General features: G+C 51.2%; 1 protein-coding gene across 9 annotated transcripts in view; it reads right to left on the bottom strand.

Annotated features, from left to right (window-relative positions):
- The window catches only part of Znf236 (zinc finger protein 236), a 90,519-nt gene that overhangs the window by 27,153 nt on the left and 41,045 nt on the right, over positions 1–22,321 (bottom strand). For 8 of the 9 annotated variants that reach the window (XR_013429454.1, XR_013429455.1, XM_078029860.1 and 5 more), the window contains 13 exons: positions 19,105–19,246; positions 18,363–18,623; positions 15,103–15,356; positions 14,088–14,189; positions 13,465–13,616; positions 12,099–12,202; positions 10,337–10,488; positions 8,374–8,586; positions 5,891–6,173; positions 3,377–3,480; positions 1,429–1,797; positions 588–733; positions 257–497 (listed from right to left, as the gene is read on the bottom strand). Coding sequence is in view for 7 of the 9 variants with exons in the window: in XM_078029860.1 (XP_077885986.1) it covers positions 257–497; positions 588–733; positions 1,429–1,797; positions 3,377–3,480; positions 5,891–6,173; positions 8,374–8,586; positions 10,337–10,488; positions 12,099–12,202; positions 13,465–13,616; positions 14,088–14,189; positions 15,103–15,356; positions 18,363–18,623; positions 19,105–19,246 (2,523 nt within the window). In the remaining 2 variants the exon portion in view is untranslated. The remainder of the gene's footprint in view (positions 1–256; positions 498–587; positions 734–1,428; positions 1,798–3,376; positions 3,481–5,890; positions 6,174–8,373; positions 8,587–10,336; positions 10,489–12,098; positions 12,203–13,464; positions 13,617–14,087; positions 14,190–15,102; positions 15,357–18,362; positions 18,624–19,104; positions 19,247–22,321) is intronic. The other variant, XM_078029861.1, reaches the window with a different exon arrangement.

Genomic DNA, 22,321 nt, shown 5'->3' on the forward strand with positions numbered 1-22,321 from the left:
CCGTGCCCCAGCACCTGCAAGGCCCTGGGTCTGATCCACAGCACCACAGAGATACGACATACGTGCTCATGTGCCACAGCCTTGCAAGGGAACCTGATGTGGCCTGAGCAGTGACAGCCAGAATGAGTGGCCCATGGACGCACAGAGCAAGCAGGGCTGAGGACACAGACAGGTTCCCTCCATCCCCAGGATGTCTGGCTCACGCGGTGGGTTTGCCCAGGGAAGGAGATGACCATGACACAAGCACAACTCTCACCACTGCTGCTGGTGGTCAGCACAGAATCCTGCTCAGACAGTGGGCTGATGGTCAGATTGGCAGATGTCACTGTGGGCTGCAAGGACAGGCCTGAGATGGGCTGAATGACGACGCTGGCTGGGACGGTGCTGTCAGGAGTCTGCAGGGAGCTGTTCTGAGGGGTGCTGCCGGGCTCTCCTGAGAGTGGCTGGGTGAGCAGGTTGCCCTGCTGCAGTGTTTGCTGCAAAACACTGGGATCGATCTGAAAAGTAACAGACGCCCATCAGGGAAATCTCGTGCCGTCCCGTGATGTAGACAACATGAAAGCACAGGAACCACACAGTCACCGCACCTGCAACGTGATGTTGTTGATGCTAGAGGCATCGATTCCAGAAATCTGAACATTTGGCCCAACCAAGTTGGCAGCCAGCTGTAACTGGATGCCTTCCAGGGTGGCCAGGCTCCCGTCTGTCAAAGACACGGTCAGGTCACCACCAGCTGCCCAAGAAGAGAAGGAAGGGACAGTCAAACACCATAAATGATTTTCAAATCTGAAGAAGCTGATGTTTACATAGGGATTTCTAAATAGGTAGGTTTTATATGTCGCAACACACTACAGTAATCCTGTATTTTCACCATATCATACACGACCTAATTTAATCACCAAAGAACAAATCCTGTGAGATAAATAATAGTACTATCCATTTTGAACATACCAAACTGGCTCAAAGAGAGTCCTCAGGTAAGACCAGGTCGGAAACAGCAGTGCCCAAGAAGTGCCAGGCCAGCGTGGATTGCTGGCAGGCGCCAGCATGTCTGCGGCAGGAAGAACTCACAGCCCAGTGGGTCAGACCTGGACGCCTTCCACGGACCGTGGCCCAGCAACATGGTAACGCCACTGTACCAGAAACTATGTCAACGAGTGCTCCTGAGCCAACCCTCACACTGAATCTAAAAGGGTGCCAAGCAGCGAGAAGCAAGGCTCAGCCCATTAAAAATGAAAGCAACCAAAGGGCTGAGGCGCTGGGAAGCGACGTAACAGCAGGGGAAGGGGAGGTGAACTCTATCCCTCTGGCCTCGGAGGGAGGGGCTCCAGGAAGGGCATCCTGCTGCAGAAACGGCAGTCCTCCCACCCGGGCACAAGGGGACGCCCAGTGTGCCAGGACTGGGCTGCTCCCCAGCTCGACTCTTACCTGACACGGCGGCAGGAAGAATAGCTTGGCCCACCAGTCCCTGCAGATTCTGCAGATTCTGATCAAACTGTCCTGTCAGCACAGAGTTGTTCATGATGAACACGCTGGGGTCCGTGGAGGAGGGGCTGAGCAGGCTTGCCGGCTGCAGGCCTTCTGGCGAGCTGCGTGCCACAGGCTTTCTGACTTTCTTTGGGTCTGGTTTGTAGTGGAACTGCATGTGCGTCTTCCTGCGCCCCGAGGTGCGGAAACGGAGCTCACAGTGAGGGCACTTGAAGGGCTTGGCTCCCGTGTGCAGGCGCATGTGCACCTTCAGGCTCCCCTTGGTGGAGAAGGCGTTGCTGCACACATGGCAGCTGAAGAGCTTCTGGCCTACAGAGAACCAGCCGAGTGTCAGCGGGGCTCCGGGACCCTGCTCAGCAGCAAGGCAGCCCACCCAAGCGCTCCACAGGGAACCTTCCCCAGACCCTGCAGACCTGGCCGACAGGTGCAGAGCCTTGGGGCATGCTGTCACCGTGTGAACTGCGAGGCTCCTCACCCGCCCCCCCAGGATTAGTCCTTGAGCCACGGCCTCCACTGGAAGCTCAAGGCTGTTGTATGTGCTTCTCTTTGATTTACAAAGGGTGCTTTAGCATCTTAGCATAAACAGGGACAACCATTGTGGCTGGCATAGGGTCATGCCACACATGGGGAAATGTCCACAGGGCCATGTGTCTGGTATCATGGACCCACTTCTTTCCTTCCTTACCCTTCTTATCATCACCCATGTAACAAAGGCCACAGGGGCAAAGTGTCACAGCAGAGGCTCTGCCCTGGAGGAGCCTGGGCAGAAAAGCTTCCTGCCCCCTCTTTCCCTCTGCTGCCCAGGCCCCGGGCTTCACCAAGGATGTTCAGGCAAGGACCATGGGAAGACGAGATTTTACACTGTTTGGGGTCTTTCACGTGGAGAAAGGTGCACTGGAAGCATTTTCAGAGACGCTGCTCTACTTCCGGTCCACGTGAGCTGCAGGAAGTCCGCCAAGCAGGTGCTGAGGACCCTGAGCCCCTCCCAGCACCCACCATGCTGAAGACAGTGCACCAGCCCTGGGGTGCCAAGGCAGGCAGCACCAATTTCTCCTCACCCCCCCAAGTTCACAGAGTGATACAAAAGAAAACCACAACCCCCAGGACACAAAAGGAAAACTGCACACGAGTTCACGTGTCTACTTAGCTCTAAATGTGACGCCATCAGAAAAGAACCACAGGACGCCACACACTGTTCAATTCTGCTCACAACCAACATGAAGAGCACATTAGGGTGTGGCAGTCACAACCCTGAGCGTCACAGTAAGGGCAGGCACCTCCAAGGTCCATCCAGCACTTCCCACGCAGCCAACGCTCTTCAACTGCCTGGGAGGGAGGTGCCACCCTCGTGCCTGCTGCACACGCAGGAACCTGCAGCTCAGAGGAGCAGGAGCCCACCCTGGGCAGGAGGAGGGCCCACGGTGCAGAAGTCAGGCAGGCACAGCTAGGGATGCGAGGGGACCACCGACTTTCAGGCCTCAATCCAGACAAAATTAAGAAAAAGGCCAGGCAAGCTGGACATTAACTGTCCCCTCCTCACACAGAAAGTATGGCGACCTGGACACTTTGGTAGGACTTGACAGTCCCAGTTTTAAAAAAGCCTCAACAAGCTGCAGGTAACTCCGATAGCCAAACGAGACCCAGAGGTCATCTTTTCAACAGCCATTTAGATCACATGAAAAATACAGACAACCTGTGACTTCAATTCTGAGATCTAATCCTCTTTTTTAGATCATTTATGTCAGGATTAGAAAAAAATAATCTTTTCTATCTACTTTCTCATGGTTCCTGATTTCTAAGCTCTCGATGATGCTGAAAGTATCAAAGTATGGGAAACACGTGGGAATAAAACCCGAGTGCAGCAAGGCCTTGCCCAGGGCTGACCTACCTGTGTGGGTCTTCACGTGGCAATCGAGAGTGGACTTCACAGTGAAGCTCTTGCCACACTCCTCACACTTGTATGGCTTTTCTCCAGTGTGGATTCGAACATGCCTGACAAAGACACTTGCAGTTCAGGAGTTTTGTTTTTAAATAGACATACACCTACAAACGCCGCATAGTTGAAATCTATAACCACATAAATAAAAACCATATATTCCTATGTTCTGATTAAGTTTGACCAAACAAATTTTTTTGAATATTTTCTTTTTTTTAGATTTTGATGGACCTTTATTTTATTCATTCATTTATATGTGATGCTGAGAATTGAACCCAGTGCCTCACCCATGCTAGGCAAGTGCTCTACCACTGAGCCACCACCCCAGCCCTGCTAAATAAAAATTTTGAGGTTCACTCTACACGTGAAAAATACCATTAAAATGTAAATAACAATAAAAATATTTGCAAGACAAATGGAAACAAGGCTGATTTCTTAGAAACAACAATGAACTCTTGTCAATCAGCAAGAAGACAGCCCATATCAGCACAGAAAAGTGGACAAGGTGAATTTCACACAAGAAATGACCAAGCAGCCAGGCGCGGAGCCACACGCCTGTGACCCAGGAGGCCTCATGAGTCTAAAGCCCGCCTCAGCAATGGCGAGGCACTAAGCAACTCAGTGAGACCCTCTCTCTAAACGAAATACAAAATAGGGATGGGATGATGCTCAGTGGTCAGTGCCCCTGCGTTCAATCCTTGGTACCAAAAAAGAATAAAGCAAGCCCAAGACCCAGGCTAAGTGGCGGCCACACCCAGAGCCAAAGCCTGCCCTCCTGCTGGAGGCAGTGTAGCCCTGGGGCCCGGGGGACACGCTCTCACCACACCAGCAGGGAGCAGGCGCTCAGGGGACACAGGTCCTCAGGCCTACAGGAGCACGTGGCCTTCAGCACGGGGTGCCAGGGCCCAGGATGCTGTGCAGCGGAACACTAGGTCAACACTACAGGGAAGGAGGGCAGATCGGGGCTGACAGAAAGACACCTCAGACCCATGGGGACACGGAAAGCGGCCAGCGGGGAGCAGACCACAGAGCTGAAGGCAAAGTGCAGGCACATTTCTGAAAGCACAGGAGACAGGACAGCGGCCATCTCTGGGGAGCAGCACAGCCCTCCTCCTGCCTGGTTTGCCTCATAGTGACCCCGACTCAGACGCAGGAGGGGAGGCTGAGCCTGGAGGTTTGCCCCCGTCCACCACGCACTCGTATTCTCAGAACTGGCTCCTGTCCTGTGGGTCTTCATGATGGACCCGCAGTCCCAGGGAGGCTGTTTCCACCTACCTCCTCCCCACAGGCCTGGGGACTTCTGAGTGGGGTGCAGACGTGGACACCATCTCAACAACACCCACACACAGATGCCAGGTCAACTGTCTCATCCATGGTCCCACAGCCCACTCCCACGGTGACAGAACTGACCCTGCCAGCCAGTTCCTTAGCTTCCCGGCCCCCCACACTGCTGGCCAGGCTGCAGTCCCAGTCCTAAAACCGAGACTCTCCTGGCTACTCCCTCCATGGCTTGACTTTCTACTGCCGTGTCCCCCAACCCCAGAGCACACCACCTGGACGCCCATCCTGAGCTGCAGCTCAAGGCCCGAGGAGCTCACCACACAAGGCCCTTCTGCCCACACGAGCCAGCTCTGGGCTTTCTCCACCTGCCCAGTTGTCGTCACTCTGGCTGAACACACATCCCCTTCTCTCAGGGTACACATGTCCCCAGTGCCACCCACACCCACGCCCCCTCCCCGCCTTGCCCCCACAGCCCTGCAGAGCACACTGACGGTCCAGAGCACGTGGAAAATGTTCCATCTATGTTCTGGAGCAGTCTGCACACTCAGCACCTGGACTTACCAAGCTGCTCTATGCCTATCTGTCTAGTTTTTCCTCTAGGAGGTACAACTAAGCAGCCCTGCTTCAGACAGAAACTTCCAGAACCTGGGAGAGTGTCTAGACTTAGACCTCCCCAGGTGCACAGTCCTTAGCTCCTCCTAACTTCACTCTGCCTTTTCTGGCCTCCTTACCACCGCCATGCTCTCTCTCTTGCATCCATCCACTGCCCATCTCTGGCTGTTGGCCTGAGTGCTCCTTGGTCTCTAGCTGGAGGTGTGCTCCTCACACAGACCAGCAACCCCAGGCAGGAGGGCATCCGCTGCTCTTCTGCACACCCTCAAAGCCTGGCACTCTGTCTTCCTCGATATAAAAATATTTTTATTTCCTGCTATGACCACAATCACACAGAAATATGCACAAGCAAACCATGGAGAAACAGGCCTCCCGCTACTATCCTGAATGAGGTCACTCCTGAGTCAACATGGCTGGAACCTGCCACTCCAGCAGGGAGCACTACTGTAACTCCTGCACACAGGGCAACGGTGCAGAAGCCAACCTCCCTCGCTGCAGTGAGGAGTGCCACAGGAATCCCAGAGGGTATTTTCAAGTCTCTGAGAGCCGCCCACAAGGCTGAAGGTGCCTCACCTCACCAGGTCGCTGGGCTTCTTGAAGCTTTTAGGGCAGTAGCTGCAACAGTTGGCATGCTTAGGCTCAGCCTCCAGCTCCGCCTGCTTGTCCTTCATCTCGCTGATGCGGTCTTTCTCTGCGGCCGACTGCACCAGGACCTTCTCAGACACAGTGGCACTCTCCTGGGGCCGAATCTTGGCCAGCTGGGCCGTCTCCTCCTCGGTGAAGGTGATGACCTCAGGACGGGACTTTCTCGATGCGCTTCTGTCAGAATTTTCCTCCTCTTCCTCCAGGCACATGTCTACCCAAACACAGGAAGACGGATCAAAACCTCACCAAAGCCCAGGTTTCCACAGAACAAGTCAATGACAACTGGCTGTGCCTGTAACGTTCAGGACAGTCCACCTGAGCTGTGCTGCCCTTCCCACCACAATCCTGCTGAAAAGTCAGGCAAGATCATGGAAGAAAACGGCATGTGAAGGACATGCCTTGGGGAGGGCCTGCTGACCCCAAGGATGCTGGGACTGACCCCAACACAGGGCCAGCTGGCGGCTTGGAACCGCTCAAGCCTGCAGTGCTCACAAATGCAGTCACTTAGGGACAGACCAAGAGCAAACTGCCATCAGCAGGGAAACCAGAAGCCCCAAACGGGAGACCAAGCTGATAAAGCAGCAGAGCCCCAGTTTAGAAACTCACTGCAAAGAACAAGGTGAAACGCAATACATACAGCCATACGTGTATGTCCGGGCAGCCCGAGTGAAGTGTAAAGTAAGAATAAGCCGCGGCGAAACGTAACAGGAAAACGTATGACGGGAGGGGAGACCACAGCGCATGCACGACTGACACTCAGAACTCAATGGAAACATGAACAGCAGGCCAGTGCCAACCCCAGAGAGCCAGTGAAGACCAACTGGCGGTCCTCAGAGCTGGCAGCAGGGGCCCGGGGAGGAGAAGGCCGGCAGCTGAGCTCAGGATGACACGGTCCTATGAGGCTGGCAATGCAAGTGAGGACGCCTGAGGACTTTAAGGGATCAAAAGAACATGTCGACCCAGCACCAGCCACGGAAGGAGAGAAGTGCAAGGAGATTCAGCGTGGTAAGCAAAAGGGCATCGACGGCACAGGCTGACAGCACAACTGCCAAAGGAAACCCAGGGTCAGGCCCTGGCCCAGGAGTCCAGCTGTGCGGGAAGACAACAGGTGGCCTCTCACACACAAGACGGGAGGAGACAGCAACAGGTCTGTCCTGGTGTCCGTCAGCACTTAGGCAGTGGCACCAAGCCTTCCAGAACCCACGCCAATCCAAGGCACCAACTCGTCAGCATGCCGAGTGTCCACGACAGGACTGAGGGCTTTTACCCCGGGCTGACCAGTGAGCACCCTCCAAGCACATGGAGTGCCTGCATGTCCTGTGTCCTTTATTCACCTGAAGCAGACCTCCGTTGCTTTTTACACCTTACTAAACCTCATGGCAGAATGTAACCTGGGGACACAGAGGCTCTACTAAGCACTGAACCCGAGCACATGACCACTCCACCAGGTTCAGAGGTCAGAAGCTGGAACCCAGAGCGGCCGCTGCACTGCGTGGAGGTCACAGATTTTGCCTCTTGAAGGCAAGCAAGGTGGATTCTGAAGAAAACCACGCTGCTCTCACTTCAAGGGAACAGGCAGGGGCCGTCAGGGTCTGAGACCTCGTGAGCAGCTAGCTGGCTACAAGCAGATGGAAGGACCAGTACCCTGGGCGGGGGTCCACGCCCTTAGCAGACCTGCTCCCCAGACACCGACCAAATGACCTGGCGCCCTCATCAGCACGACACGCCCTCAGCAAGCACAGAGCAGCGCGGTAAGCGCAGCGCTCATGGCCACAGGATGCAGCAGGCCTGTGGGATGCACAGCGAGGGGGAACCTCAGCGGAGCCTGCAGGCACCCGCGAGGCAGCACCTTGGAGCCGCTCTCCGTGCTGCCAGCGTGCACTAGTGGGACCTGCTGAGGACGGACCCTGGCGAGCTCGGAAGGCGGGAGCTCGGAGGCCAGGGCCTCGGGAGGGCGGCCCTGAGGGAGGGAGGGCGAAGTCTCGTGGCACAGCCGCCCTCACTGCACAGGTCCTGGGCCAACCAGAGAAGAGGCCGTGACAGCTGACGAGGACTTCGGGGAAGGTGGAGGCTGGCCTGGGCCACCTAATCACGCCTGCGCGGCAGGCTTTGGGAAAGAAGCCCAGGTGGACTCCAACAGCACGCACAGACGTCACACGGCTGGAGTAGGCGCGTCAACGTGTGCCTGAGCTCACGCGTGCCAGCGCCTCCCGTGGCGGCCCAGGGCCTTTCTCAACTCCTTCCAAAGGCGTGGAGGGTTTCATACTCAGAAAACAGTTATTTTTTAAAAGTTGAGGGTGCTCCCAAGCTTAATCTATATACAGGTTTAACCATTCCAGGAGATTCGTATGTGACTTTGTTACTAAATCAGCATTCGGCTAATAAACCTTGAAGCAACAAATGGAAAATACCTCCTCCCTCAGTCTCTGCAGCTGCCGACGCAGCAGAGGGGACCGTCTGGTGCCTCTTCATGTGCTTCTTACAGTGAACCGCGGTGCGGAAGCCCTCGTCACAGAAGGGACACTTGTACGGCCGCATGCTCATGTGTGTGGCCATGTGCCGCGTGAGGCTGCCATTGGTGGTGAACGAGGCGTTACAGACGCTGCAGCTGAACGCCTTCACCCCTGTGACGACAGAGGAGACAGCAGCCGTTGGGGAGAGTCTGACGGCCTCAGGCCATACGCACGCAAAGCATAACATGTTCAGTAAGCTACAACTCAGACCGTGTGTGCGCTGTGGTTTCCGAGCTTTAGGAACTGGACTGTGTTAGGAACATGGAAACTGACAGAGCACATCTTACCATATTCTCTACTGACATTAACAGCCTCTGAGAAGACGTTTCTCAAAACAAACCAAGCCACCGGGTGCAGTATGATCCCAGCTACTCAGGAGGCTGAGGCAGGAGGATCGCAAGTTCGAGGCCAGCCTCGGCAACTTAGCGAGACCCTGTCTCAAAATAAAGAAACAAAAAGGGCTGTGGATGTGGCTCTGTGGTACTGCACCACTGGGTTCAATCCCCAGCACACAAAAACACCTAGTGTTCTCCATCGTCAGCATTTTCACCGAAGCTGACACGGTGTGTACAGGTTGACCCAAGTGACCTTTCCTGGAGTCCGTCTTCACCTCACTGCCACAGCAAATGCTCAGGCCCTAGGAAGAGTCTACTGGGCATCTGTGGCTTCACCTTTGGGAAGGCCGACCCCAGCCCCTCCCTCCTTTCCGGCAACTCAAGGAAGGATCCAGAAAGGAGTGTGGCCACCCCAGCCCTGGCCCTTGGCGGCTCCTGGGCCTCTGCTACACCAGTGTTCCCAGCAGCCTTGACGCCACTCCCTAGCCTCTACATTATGGAGGCACTCCTGAGAATTCTCCTCTTTGCTTGCGGGGATATGTCTAAGTGACACAACTTCATTCTCAAATAAAGCCCTCTACAGAACCCATACCTATACTACACGTGTACACTGCTGATGTTGACCAAGTATGTTGGATGTGCTCAACGGTAAATGTAATGCACTCAAGATATATAATCATAAACCATCTATCTGATAAAGGTCCAGTGACCAAAATATATTAAAAAAACTCTTACAACTCAGTAACTATTAAGACAAGCAATCTTTGAAGTAGACCTAGGATTAGCATAGACATTTCTCAATTAGCACATGAGCCACGGAAGATGCACACCAAAACCACAAGGAGCCGGCGCTGCACCTGCCCCGCATGGTCACAGTAAAAGGCACTGGCAGTGAGCCTGGTGTAAACATGAGCAGGCCAGGCCCACACGCGCTTGCTGGTGGACATGCAAAACGTGCAGCCACTTTGGAAAAGAGCTGAATATGCTCAAAAGCTTAAAAAGCATCATCCTACATCCTAGAGATTCCTTTCCCAGGTAGAGACACGTGGCCACATAGAAACAGAGGTTACTGAGGTCAAGAGCACGATTCTTCAGTCAAAAAATGGAAACGATCCAGATGTCCCCTGATGACAGGTGGTACATGTGCATGAAAAGTGGCCACAGAAAGGGATACGCTGGCCATAGAAAGGACAGCGGTACTGAGACGTGCCACAATACGGATGACCCCGAACGTGCTGGCCAAGTGAAAGAAGCCAGACCACAGGTGGCACGAGCCCCTTACACGGAATGCTCACACAGACCAGTCTGTGAAGACAAAGGCAGGTCCAGGGGAGAAAGTGTGGACCTCCAGGGTCAGAGACAAAGAAGTTCTAAACTGAAACGGGGGGCTGCAGGGTTCTGGACAAACCGAACCCCACAACAGCAACCAGGAGCTGGTGTGATGGCGGCACGAGGGTCCCATCTCAGCAGAGCTGTCGTGCTAAAAACAAGGCAGCCTGGTCCCTGCGGGCCAAGCAGACAGTGACCTGTGTGTGTCTTCTCATGGGACTTGAGGACGCCGGAGGAGACGAAGCCGCGCCCGCAGAGCTTGCACTTGTAGGGCTTCTCTCCTGTGTGTGACCGCACGTGCTGCTTCAAGTGGCTGGACTTCTTGAAGCCCTTGTTGCAGTAGTCACATCTGCAACCAAACAGAGAGTTCAGAGCATGGTCACCAGGCCCCACTGCAGAGGGAGCCGCAGGGCACTGAGGTCAGGCTTACTGCCCACCTGGACAACACAACGGACAGCAAGGAGGGCGGGACAACCTGCCACATCAGGTTCTGCGGGGATGTCGGGGTCTTAACGTGCTTTATTCTTTCCAAATTAACAACTCCTCAATGACTCCCCGACAGACAAAACACCCGATTCATCAGAAACTCTCCCAAACCCAACAGTAGCACAGTCACTGTGAGCTGCTGCTTTCACAAAGTTGGTGCTTCCTACTCCCAAGACTAGATTTCCAGAAATGCCAATCCACATACGTTTTTGGTTAAACTTCTAGGAAACTGACTGTACCAGAGTTATTCTGAGTCTGTAACTATGCGGTATTATTTCCCTCTCAGTAGTTACTAAAGAGATTAAAATGACTATTTCTCTAACGTGTCTAACCAATTGCCTAGATCTACCATCCAGCAGCTGCCTGTCAACTCACCATGACATGAGTCTGCGGAGTCTCCCCATGAAACCAGGTGCAGAGTGGGGCCCAGCCCACCTGGAGCAAGTCTGCCTGGGACCCCATCCCCAGGGAGATGTGCTGCTGCCTACACTGGTCCCACTACAGGAAAGGACAGCTACATGTTCTAGGTTCTGCAGCGTCTTAGAGAAAGACTCTGCTCCTCGGCACTACCCAAGTTCCCGCCACTCACCCTCGGGCAGCCCACCCACCCCTAGCTGCTCCTCTCCCACTCACCTCCTTGTGAGTGGCCAGGGCACAAGCCTAAACCCCTTCTGTTTGGGGCATGAAGTACTAGTCTCTGTACTGATAACTCTCAGATGTGGACTTCTCGCCTGAACACCCCCATGCCAGCCTGGTGGAGAGGACCACCTGCATGCCATTCTTCCCAACCGTCAATCCCAGCAACAAAGACGCAAACCTGCCCCTCTCCAAGGGACAAGAGTCTCGGCCTGGCAGGTGCTCAGGTGAAAAGAGGGGCTTTTTATTAAATGACCTGGTGTTTTTTTGTTGCTGTTGTTATTAAATGTCCTCTTTTTGTTGTTGTTGTTGTTAAATGACTCTGAAAATAAGGATTAAGAGTTTAAAAAAGTACTTTAAGAAAATTTTAAAGTATCATAAAACCAAGGCTATCTCTATAGATGATGCTCATTTCAGTTTTTTCAGTTTTATTCATCTTTGATTTTGTAAGATAGCTGTTTTATTCCCTGTCGGACCTTTGCCAGGGCCCTCCATGGTACAGTGGGCACATGGTGTTCCACAGGGCCAACGACCTGGAGACAGATCAACCCCGTGCCTGGCACAGCTGTTCCTAGAATGCTCAGTCTTAAGCACAAACGTGTTACCACGTAACAAGGATTACAATGGTGACAGGAAGCTGTGGCAAAAGATTCCAAGTGTGCACATGCTGAAGAAAAACTGCCCTGGCCCTCACTAGCAGTGTTGTGTCAAGGGCACCTCTGCTGTCCCAGATCCCAGAGGAAGCGGGGTGACAACCAACCCTGTTTCACAGGGTCCAAGGGAGCCAAGCCCGCAGGTGACCAACACTGCACTTAGAAGCCCGCTGGGTGGCTCTACCTGTAAGAGCGCCGGCTCTGGTCCTCGCCCTCCTCCAGGAACTGGGGGCGCTGTGTCGGCAGGTCCAACTCCTCTTGGGACGACTCCTGAATCAAGCGAGCAGTCTGAAGTGAACAGAGCAGGAGGAGACTGCTCAGCAGTCTGTGAACATGAAAGGGACGCAGCGGCCAGCAGCGTGGACAGGATGCACAGCCCCTGCAGAAGCTGGGCTGCAGCGGCCAAAGACCACGGACAGCCCTGAGCAGCAGTGCTGGCTTTCTCTGGCCCAGACTGACTTATTTGAGGAGAGACACTCGAGTGAGCTGGACTCTCATTGGCTGCTGCAGTCTAGACTGCAGATGTCCCTCCAAAGGCCACGTGCTAAAGGCATGGTCTCCAGCCTGTGCTGCCACTGGGAAGTGGGCCTGGTGGCAGAATGAGGCCACTGGGAGTGCGCCCTGGCAGGGACACTGGATCCAGCCCCTCCCCAGCCCTCGGCCTGCTGGCCACCAGGAGATGAGTGGCATGGCCCCACCACGCTCCACCCCATGCTGTGCCTCAGCAAAGGCCTGAATGACAGGCCACCCACCAGGGACTGAACCCCTGAAACCAGGAGCCTTTCAAGTGATTTCTTCCAGCTATTTTGTCACAGTGATGGAGAGATGACTAACACACTGGCAGTGAATGAAAATCCCACTTTCTGAAAAGGTTGTCTCTACTGTCACAAAAGCCACAAGGGAAGAAAAAGGACCCACTATCCACCCCAGAAATAGTCACACACACAGGGAATAGTCACGGTAACCCTCCTCCAACACAGGGTCCCAGCTCAGCTTGGCCAAGGCTCGCTGACCACTCCGGATCCCAGAGGGTGAGGTAGGCCTTGGACACCTGGACGGCAAGGGCAGCGTGTGAACAGTGGAGCCCACCAGTGGTGCTGGAAGTCAGGGCTGTTTCTGATTTTTGCCTGACGTCCATGACCACATGGGACAATGCCCTCTGCTACCGCCCAGGCCCGTGTGGGCAGCTTCCTAAGAGGGCCCTGGATGAGAAGAAGCTCCTGAGAAGCATGCTCTCCACCAGGGTGAGCACCTGCGCCAGCCACACGGTGTCCGCCCATGAGAAAGCACTCTGCCATCTTCAGGCCTACCACTGGGCAAAGCTACTATGAGATTTTAAGGAAAGAAGACAACGATTGATTGGTCAATGATTTTCATCACTATTAAAAGATTTCCAATACAGAAAAATCAAATTTAAACATCTCCAATTTGAATAAGATATTAAGTACCAGAAGTGGGCATGCCCTTGTAAGTAGGCAAACTCTAACCACAGAGAAGACAGATATGCATCCACTAGGTAAAGACTGGCACCATCCTCTGCAAACACTCACTACGTTCATTGTGTCAGAGCTTGGAACCTGCAGCAGGTTCTGCTGGTGGAAACTCGTGGACAGGGCTTGGGACTCGAGAGTACTGGAATCTTGTAGTTGTTGCACAGGTGGAAACTGAGCCTGTTGATTGTACGTGTCGGTCACTGTGAAACCTGAAATGCATTAGAAAGAGAACTCTACAGAAAATAGGACAGTTTTTATACAAAAAATTTTTTAAATTGAGTTATAAATAAAAAACGTCTAAAGGTACATTTCTACTTTCTGAGAATCAGAATCCACTTGTGCCAGCAGCTCTAGGATGGTCTGTATCCCCCCAAATCACTTTGGTGCAGGCTTTGGGAACCAGTCACCGACTTCACCTACAACCATGTCCTGACTCCCACTCATCGCCTTCTCTGGCTAGAACACTCGTGGAATGGTTGTGAAAGTCATTTTGCAGAAGATCTGACCACACCACAACATGGTATATTATCAATTTTAAAATATTACATAATATATGCTAAAGTTATTTGGTTTGAAATCATAAATTCTAGAAGGGACTTCAGAGAAACATAGAAATGTGGTTCGTGAAAGTGAACCCCTCGTAGGTCAGCTGGTTTCTCCAGTTCACCCTACCCACTGACCTTGAGATAGCCCTGATGGCTCAAAGGACTGCTGTGTGGGAGTCGGCTCTTCAAACTGGTCCATGTGCCCTGGGAGAGGGTCCTGGGCGGCTGTAAACCCATCTAAGTATAAGAACACAAAGAAAAGAGCAGTTTATACGCCAAGGCCACTCACTTTTGGACACATACATCTGTTCAAAGGTGTACTTCACTGCGTTTTCAAAAGTTAGCCTCTTTATTTTGAAAAAGCAATAGGGAGGCTGTGGACATTGCTCTGTGATACTTCTATAAAGCAATTGCCCCCGGAACCACTTGAAACCCTGCTGGGTACCCATGACTCCAGGCATCACAGGGGGCAAACAGTGTGTAATCCTGCCCAGAGACTACAGGAACACGGAGACATCCCTGAGGTCGGCAAACTGAAGGCTGACAGGCCTGTGGGAGGCAAGAGCTGTGTGAGAGAGCAAACCATCACAGCACTGTGCACACTGCCAAGGTGACTTTTTTTGCACTAGACTATATTGACGAAGGAAGCCATGTGTTGCTTTATATCAGGAATCAGGCACCTGACCTCTCTGCAGACCAGCAATGGACCCTTCTCTGAGCTGCATCAGCCTGCATGACTCTATGCCCGGAAACTGTCACAGAAATCAACTGCTGTGCAGACACACACTAGGAGGAAGGAGGTGCAGGACATATGAGGGACACAGGTAGATCATAAAGCACACACAGGAAGACCGTGGAGTGTGATTACAGGTGCACACTCAACAGAGTGTCTGTGCATTCACTTGAAAAAACTGAAAGGAACTGCACTAGAACTGGTCAGTAGACTTTGCTGTAGCCCCAAGATTTCAAATGCTTTCAAAATCACCTACCAAGAAGTGAGTTTACTTTGTGTTTAAAACCAACAAAAACCCTTGCCCTTAAAAACCTAGTAAAGTTGAAGGGCAAAGAGTGACTGGAGAGCACAGGGAGAAATGTAAAATACTCAATAGCACTGCAAAACCCTGCGGGGGCTGAAACTCCCGAAATTCACCTTCATCCGCTTCCAAAGGCTGATCTGTCAGCTGCTGTCCCAGTGCCGCTTCTTCTGTGCCCACCACGTGCTGGGACCCCAGGTCCAGCATGGCCTCGGGGTCAGTGGAAACAGGCTCGGCCGATTGCTGCAGCTCGGCACCCTCCATCTCCACTGGCATGGGAGCCGACACCTGCAGGCTCGGCTGGTCCACAGTGCTGTCGTCCACTGAGGTGGCCTGCTGGTGCTGCTGCAGCTGCTGAGCAAGTTCATATCTTCAGAAAAAGCAATGAAGATTCATAAAGTTAGACACCTGGCCATACTTGCCTAAGGATCTGACCCCAAAAGTTTTGATTTATTTAAAAAACACTTTATTCTTAAATTGCTTCATTTTGAAGTCATGACAGTGACCCAGCTAACATTTACATACTGCTGATCATTCTGAAGGGAGTCCCACTACTTCTAGAGCCATCGAAGACCACAGGACACAGAGGCTCCTAGAGAGGGGGCCCAAGACACACCAGAGACTCAAAGAGGCATCATGCTTAACACTGGAACTCCCAACTCACTTCTGCCGGGGGCTCAACTTCTCAGAACACCACCATCCTGGCCAGCGCCTCTCTAGACCAACCTGAGAATTACAAGCAAGGGCACTTCAGCCCTTGGTCCAGGACCCGTCACGAGTCATGTTCCCAGATGGCCTGGTGCTAATGCTGCTCATAGCAACATCTGCACACACAAAACACATCCAGTATGTATTCATCAGGTACTTCTCCTTCAAAGAGAAAGATCAACAATGACTGACTGACCAACTGACAGCACACCTGCCACCTGACCAAGGGGCTATCCGCTCCGCCCTTCCTTACGTCTGCAGTCAGACCACCGAGCACCACCACAGGCTGTCTCCTCAGATGCTCCTCCCTACCTCCAGTCATTTCTGGAGTCAATTCTCAATCATCTAGGTCAGGAGTCAGAAAGCACATCACCAACTAGAGAGATGCAAATTAAAACCACACTGAGATTCCACCTTGCTCCAGTCAGATGGCAATCATCAAGAACACAAGCAACAGTAAATGCTGGCGAGGACTTGGAGGGAAAGGCACACTCGAAACTGTTGGTGGGTCTGCAAATCAGTGCCATTACTCTGGAAAGCAGTATGGAGATTCCTCAAAATACTAGGATTGGAACCACCATTTTACCCAGCTATCCCACTCCTCGGTTTATACCCAAAGGACTTAAAATCAGCACACTACAGTGATCCAGCCACATGAAGTTTACAGCAGCTCAACTCACAACAGCTAAGCTGGGGAACCAACCTAGATGCCCTTCAAAAGATGAATGGGTAAAGAACGTGTGGTACATATACACAGTGGTGTATTACTCAGCCACGAAGAAGAATGAGATTATGGCATTTGCCGGTGAACACAGAACTAGAAACCATCGTGCTAAGTGAAATAAGCCAATCCCAGAAAACCAAAGGCTGAATTTCTCTCTAGCATGTGTATAATAACCCACAATAAGGGTGGGTGGTAGGAAGAATAGAAGTTCACTGGATTAGACAAAGGGAAATAAAGGGAAGGTAGCGGGGATGGAAATGGGAAAGACAATAGAAGGAACTGGACACCTCTTTTCTATGCTCACATACGAATACAGGAGCAGTGACCTCCACATCATATACTACTGCAGGAATGGGATCCTGATTAGAATGCTCAACTCCACACATGTATAATATGTCAAAATATACTCTACTGTCATATATAACTAAAAAAGAACAAATAAAAAAGAAAGAAAAGAAAGCATGCTACCGGACTCTGCCACCACAGTTCTGGGCAGTGACGCAGAGACGTCAGACTCCACCACGGTTCCCAGGGCGTGGGTCTCACATGGTGGGTGGGAGAGGCGCTTAATGCTCGTCTGCCTGGGTTCTTCCCCGCAACCTGACGACTGTAACCATGTGCATCCATCTTTCATATAACATGTAGTACTCTGGGAACTTTCTGCAATATGTCAAAGGGACCCTCCTTATGGGAAGATCCAAAAGCACATGACCTAAAGGGGAAAGTACCACGGCAGGCCAACCGGCCAGCACACTGTCACCACAAAGTCAAATGCTGCAAAGACCCACTATAGGCAGCTCTCAGTGTCACCATGACCAACACAGTCTACACGAGGCTCCATGTCACACGGCTGGCCCTATAACCGCACCAACGAGGGCTCAGGCCCCATGTTCCCAGCCCTATCCCAGGAGGAACATGGCAAGGCCAGGCTTCCTGATGGGGGAAAATGGCACTCAACACACCGCTGGGGCACACAAGGACTCAGCTCCTGTCCTCTCTAATGGCACAGCCCCCAGCCACATGGGGACCCATCTTCCTGCTGCGCGAGCAGAGCCAAGCATCCCGACTGTCTCCACCAACAAGACATCCAGTTCTCAACACACGCACATCACCGAGTGTCCTCGTAACCCACAGTGCAGTACGACAGGGCATGCTGCTGTGAGGGCCACTACATGGCACCGCCGATATGGAGCTCCCTGAGAGTCCCCAGCAGAGGTGAGCTTGCAGGCTAAGGCCGACGGTGCTGCCTCGAGGAAGCCAGGCTGACAAGCAAGCTCGGGCTCTCACACCACCAAACCAGCACAGTCCAGGCACTCTGACACTAGGGTCTGGGTCACAGGGACACCAGGCAGACGCATCTGGGTTAGACTACTGGGACTCCTAAAGTACATGTTTCCGGGCAAAAGAGCGTAGCACTCTCTGGGTGCCGAGGGCTTAATTTCACATAAGCCAGAGGCGGCCACCTCATGGCTCGACATGACCACACACCACCACACTCCTCAGGAACCCTTGTGTGAAAGCCCAGCTCTAGCCAGAAATGACCCCTCGGAGATGAGCGGCTGGCCACTCAATGGAGGTTCCACAGGCTGCCCCAAATACATGTTCAAGTGCAAATGCAGAACAATCACCTCCAAGATTCACCAATCACACTCCTGGAAAGCACAGCGCTGATCAGAACTTCACCTCCTGACTGTAACAGGCAGGATCCAAGGTCTCATCTAAGTACCAGGCCATCTCTGAGAGGCAGCCAGCCACCAGGGGTTGAGCGCAACACAGACTACCTCAAAACACTGGCGCTGTGCGTGTGGCACTCGTAGGTCCCCAGTTACTGACAGTTCAGGTTCTTTAGCCCACATACTCAAGGTGACAAATAACAAACAGCACGGGATTCAGAATTAGAAAGACACCCCACCACCAGGGAATTACAATCAGAAGTATACTCACCTATGGGTTTTCATGTGCTTCTTGCAGTTCAGCGAGGTCTTAAAGGTTTTTTGGCAATAGGGACACATATAGGGCCGGAGGTCGTTATGAATGCCCATGTGTCTGCGCAAGCTGCCCCCAGTGGTGAAGGCTCCATTACAGATGAGACACTTGAAGGACTTGAGGCCCGTGTGCGTCCTCACGTGCGCCTTGAGCACTCCTGCAGACACGAAGCCTCTTCCACACTGAGAGCACTTGAAAGGCTTCTCACCTGTGTGAGACCTAAAAGAAAGACGGCATTCCCTTCACCATGCTGCAGGCCACGCGGCAGAGGAGCCCAAGGCATGCAGCTGCCACGCGGAGACGGCGGCCGGTCTCCATGGGCTCCAGCCTTCCTCCAGCACCACCCCTCGAAGGACCAAGTCTATCTGCTCCAGCTAGCACCAAGAATAAAGCTCCACTGAATGCGCTGGAAAACCTTAACTGCAATCTCTCAAATAAAACAAATGCTTCTTGGATATTTCCTGAAAGCTGCAAATACTAAAATATAATGGGAATACAAATAAAATTCAGTGGTAATTTTTGAGTAAAATATTTTAGTTGAGACACTAAAGAATAAAAATATCAATTAGCAACATTTGGGGGTGAAATATGACATTTTAAATACTAAAACCTAACAATACTATTCCAATTACTTCTAGAGATCACCAGACCACCAAATCTCCAGATTACAGTGAACTCCCTCTCTAGACCTACAACTTACCTGATGTGTTGTTTAAGATGGCAGGACTTTTTATACGCTCGATGACAATAAAAACATTTGTATGGTCGATCTGCTTCATTTACAAAATTATTATTAAAATAACTTTGGAAAAACTGGTTTCTTGGAATGGGTTGGATAAGACCTGCAAACCAAAAAAAAAGCAGAAATCATTCAGTGTCGGCACTAATAAAATTAAAGGTCAAAAGGCACCTGCTACCCTGAGGGTGAAAACATGAATGTGCTGTAGAGCCAGTGCTGCAGCCAAGTGCTACTGTGATGTGTTAGAAACTATGCAAATACCTAGGAGAAAGAGGAAAACATGGACATGCTTTGTACCAACATGAGGAGTCTGTCTCTTGTCACAATTCTTTCACTGGAGTCTGCGGCCAGTTTCCTGTGAATACCTTTATTTATGTGCTGTAAAGGCATTGGCTGACATGGAATTTACATAGCTATATCCTAAATTTAGGATATGTATTTATTTATTCAATATGTATGCTGCCCATGAGCTCCTCTGACGAATTCAAAACACCACTGCTTCTAACACGATCTTCTGTTCTAAAAACATCAGCATTATCTCAGAAATTTCTTTCTACAAAATCTGCAAATAGCAAAATTACTAAGAATTATTTCCGAATTTACATGCTTTTAATTCGAGAAAGGGTTCTTTTGGTTTGCTCATTTATAAATAGGATTCAAGGAAGCCTGTAGGTCATATCTGGCATTCAGGACAAACTTAGATGTCAACTTTTGGGTCACTTCATAGTCACCTAACACTCAGTTCTGGCCAGTCTTGGACTATCCTTCCACCTGCCACACTCTGCCCTTGGCTCCAACTCTTCCTTTCCCTCCTCCGCCTCTTCCAGCAGGAACACTAGTTTCTATGTGATAATGACACATCTCTTACGATAGTTTCCTGACTCTCCCAGAAGTACAGGTTGTTTCAGTTCTTCTCCCTAGAACCTAGTGCTCCCCCACTTTCCCAAGTGAATGCGTGGAACACCATTCTCCCCGTCCACGAGGCTAGCTTTTTAGAACCTTTGAGAACTCCCTTCCCTGTCTGACTGCATTTGCCATTTGCCATTCGAAGTCCTGGAGATGACACTGTCCCAATGTGTCTTAAACCTGCTTCTTCATCTCCATTTCCACTATCACCCATCCATCCATCTAGTCATCCACCCACCATCTCTTCCTTCACCCACTCACACGACTATCCAATCATCTGCTGACTCACCACACAACTTACCATACCCTCTGTACCTTTATGTTCTCACCACTCCCACAGCAAACCCCACTCCTCTGGTCACTTTATTTGTACTTATTCCTACTTCAGCACCTCTCACTCACACTTGGTATCACATCTTTTCTCCACCCCACTAGGCCATGAGTTTTCAACCCTAAGTCAAGTATTTGAGTTCACATTATACTGTCAAATAGGAGGACACACAAATATAACTGAATGAACTAACTCTTGTTCTCAGCATCTAAGATATTAGGAAAATTCAGTTAAGTACAAATTCAAACCAGGCTCATTTATTAATGGTCTTATGGTCAACATTTATTTGATATTCACTGGGTTCAGGGAACCACAGTAGGTTCAAGAAGGTGAACAAAAAAACTAATGTGGCTATTCTCCCAAAAAAACTACTAACAGAAAAACAAAATGCAACTAAGGTGATGTCTTTGGTCACTATTGGGCTTGGCAAACTTTACAGTTCCAATGCTTACTCAGAGGACCACCAATGATGCAGGACAGCAGCAAACGGGCAGTCACGTGGAGTTCTACGCAAATCTCCACCCGCTCTGTTCTGTAATCACCTGGCCACACTCCATACCGACACCTGACACTGCTCCAGGCCGCTCCACACTGTCCTCTGTCCTCTGCACAGGTTGCGCTGTGTGGAAGTGCCAGATGCACTGAACGCACATAGGAGGGATACTTCCACTAGCGTGAACACCACCACAACCAACAACCCTTGGGTACACCACTGCTTTAGTTTTTCCTTCCAAGCAGGCGATTTTCATCTTTGGGATGATGCCCAGGTACATACATTTTTTAAACAGATCCCAATGTGATTCTACACCCTTCTGGGGCAGAAGTTCCTAATTTGATACATTAAGTAAAATAACAGTCATTTTTCAAAAAATTTACTTTTGCTGATTTGAATAAACAAAGTTAGTAAAATTAATAATTAGGCTAATTATGAGGTTTCATTCTTTAAAGAAACAAATTAAGAATAAATAAAACATGTAAGTGCTAAGATGCTGACTATGTTAGTCATCTCTACTGGACCAGCAGTCCTTTAATACATTTGATCTTGAGAAGAAAACAACTTACCTCAAAGAAAGGCAAGATTAGACTTATTTAATGAATGTAACAAAACTAACTAGACTAGAAACATCCGTGAACTCTCATAGAAGTCCTTCTATCATAACAGACCCAGAAGAGCTTTATCTCGTTAGGAAGCCTGGCCTCATAACTGACCTTACAACAGACCTCAGGCACGGTGAGAAGCAAGCGCACAGATGCCGCAGCAGGGGCAGCAGATGCCAGCCTGCAGAGCTGTGAGTCGCGCTCTCCAGGTTCCGTGCACGCCTCCCTGGCCTCGAAAGCAGCAGCACACTGGCAGAGGATGTGGAAAGGACTCTGTCTCAGATGAACCCAGAAGCCAGAAGACTCGGCTCTAGATCCCCCATGGGCATGAGCAAGCGGCACGACCCAAACAGAGTCGCAAACCCGCCTAGACAGGAGTTTCCATCCACAGCGATGAGGAAGAGCGAGTGTAGGTGGCTGTGGAAGATAGTTTATGTTCCCTGGCAGTGGTACACATTTTAAAACACAGGTGCCATGTGACACCATGCATCCAACCCTCTTCCTTAATGTCAGAGGCTAAACCACTGGCCACGGTACTTGTAACGCGTTCCAATGCTTTTTAAAATGACAGTATTGGTGTAAGACATCCGGTTGTGCTGTAAATAACTACATCAAGTCAAAGACCTGAGTACTTGATGCTAACATCCTCCCTACATGTTCTCCTCAACTCCACCCGTCAGGTCTTTGCTGTAAACCTCCAAAAGCACGAGCTGAGAAACAGGTGTGACACTGCACCCTGCAGCATGACACCACCGCTGGAGAAGGCTTCCTGTGTTCCTCACAGCCCAGGCAGCAGAGTTCAGCTGCCATAATGGGTCAAGGAGCAGCACTAGGAAGGCACCC

Source organism: Ictidomys tridecemlineatus, chromosome 13, assembly GCF_052094955.1.
Source record: "Ictidomys tridecemlineatus isolate mIctTri1 chromosome 13, mIctTri1.hap1, whole genome shotgun sequence".
Classification (NCBI taxonomy): domain Eukaryota; kingdom Metazoa; phylum Chordata; class Mammalia; order Rodentia; family Sciuridae; genus Ictidomys; species Ictidomys tridecemlineatus.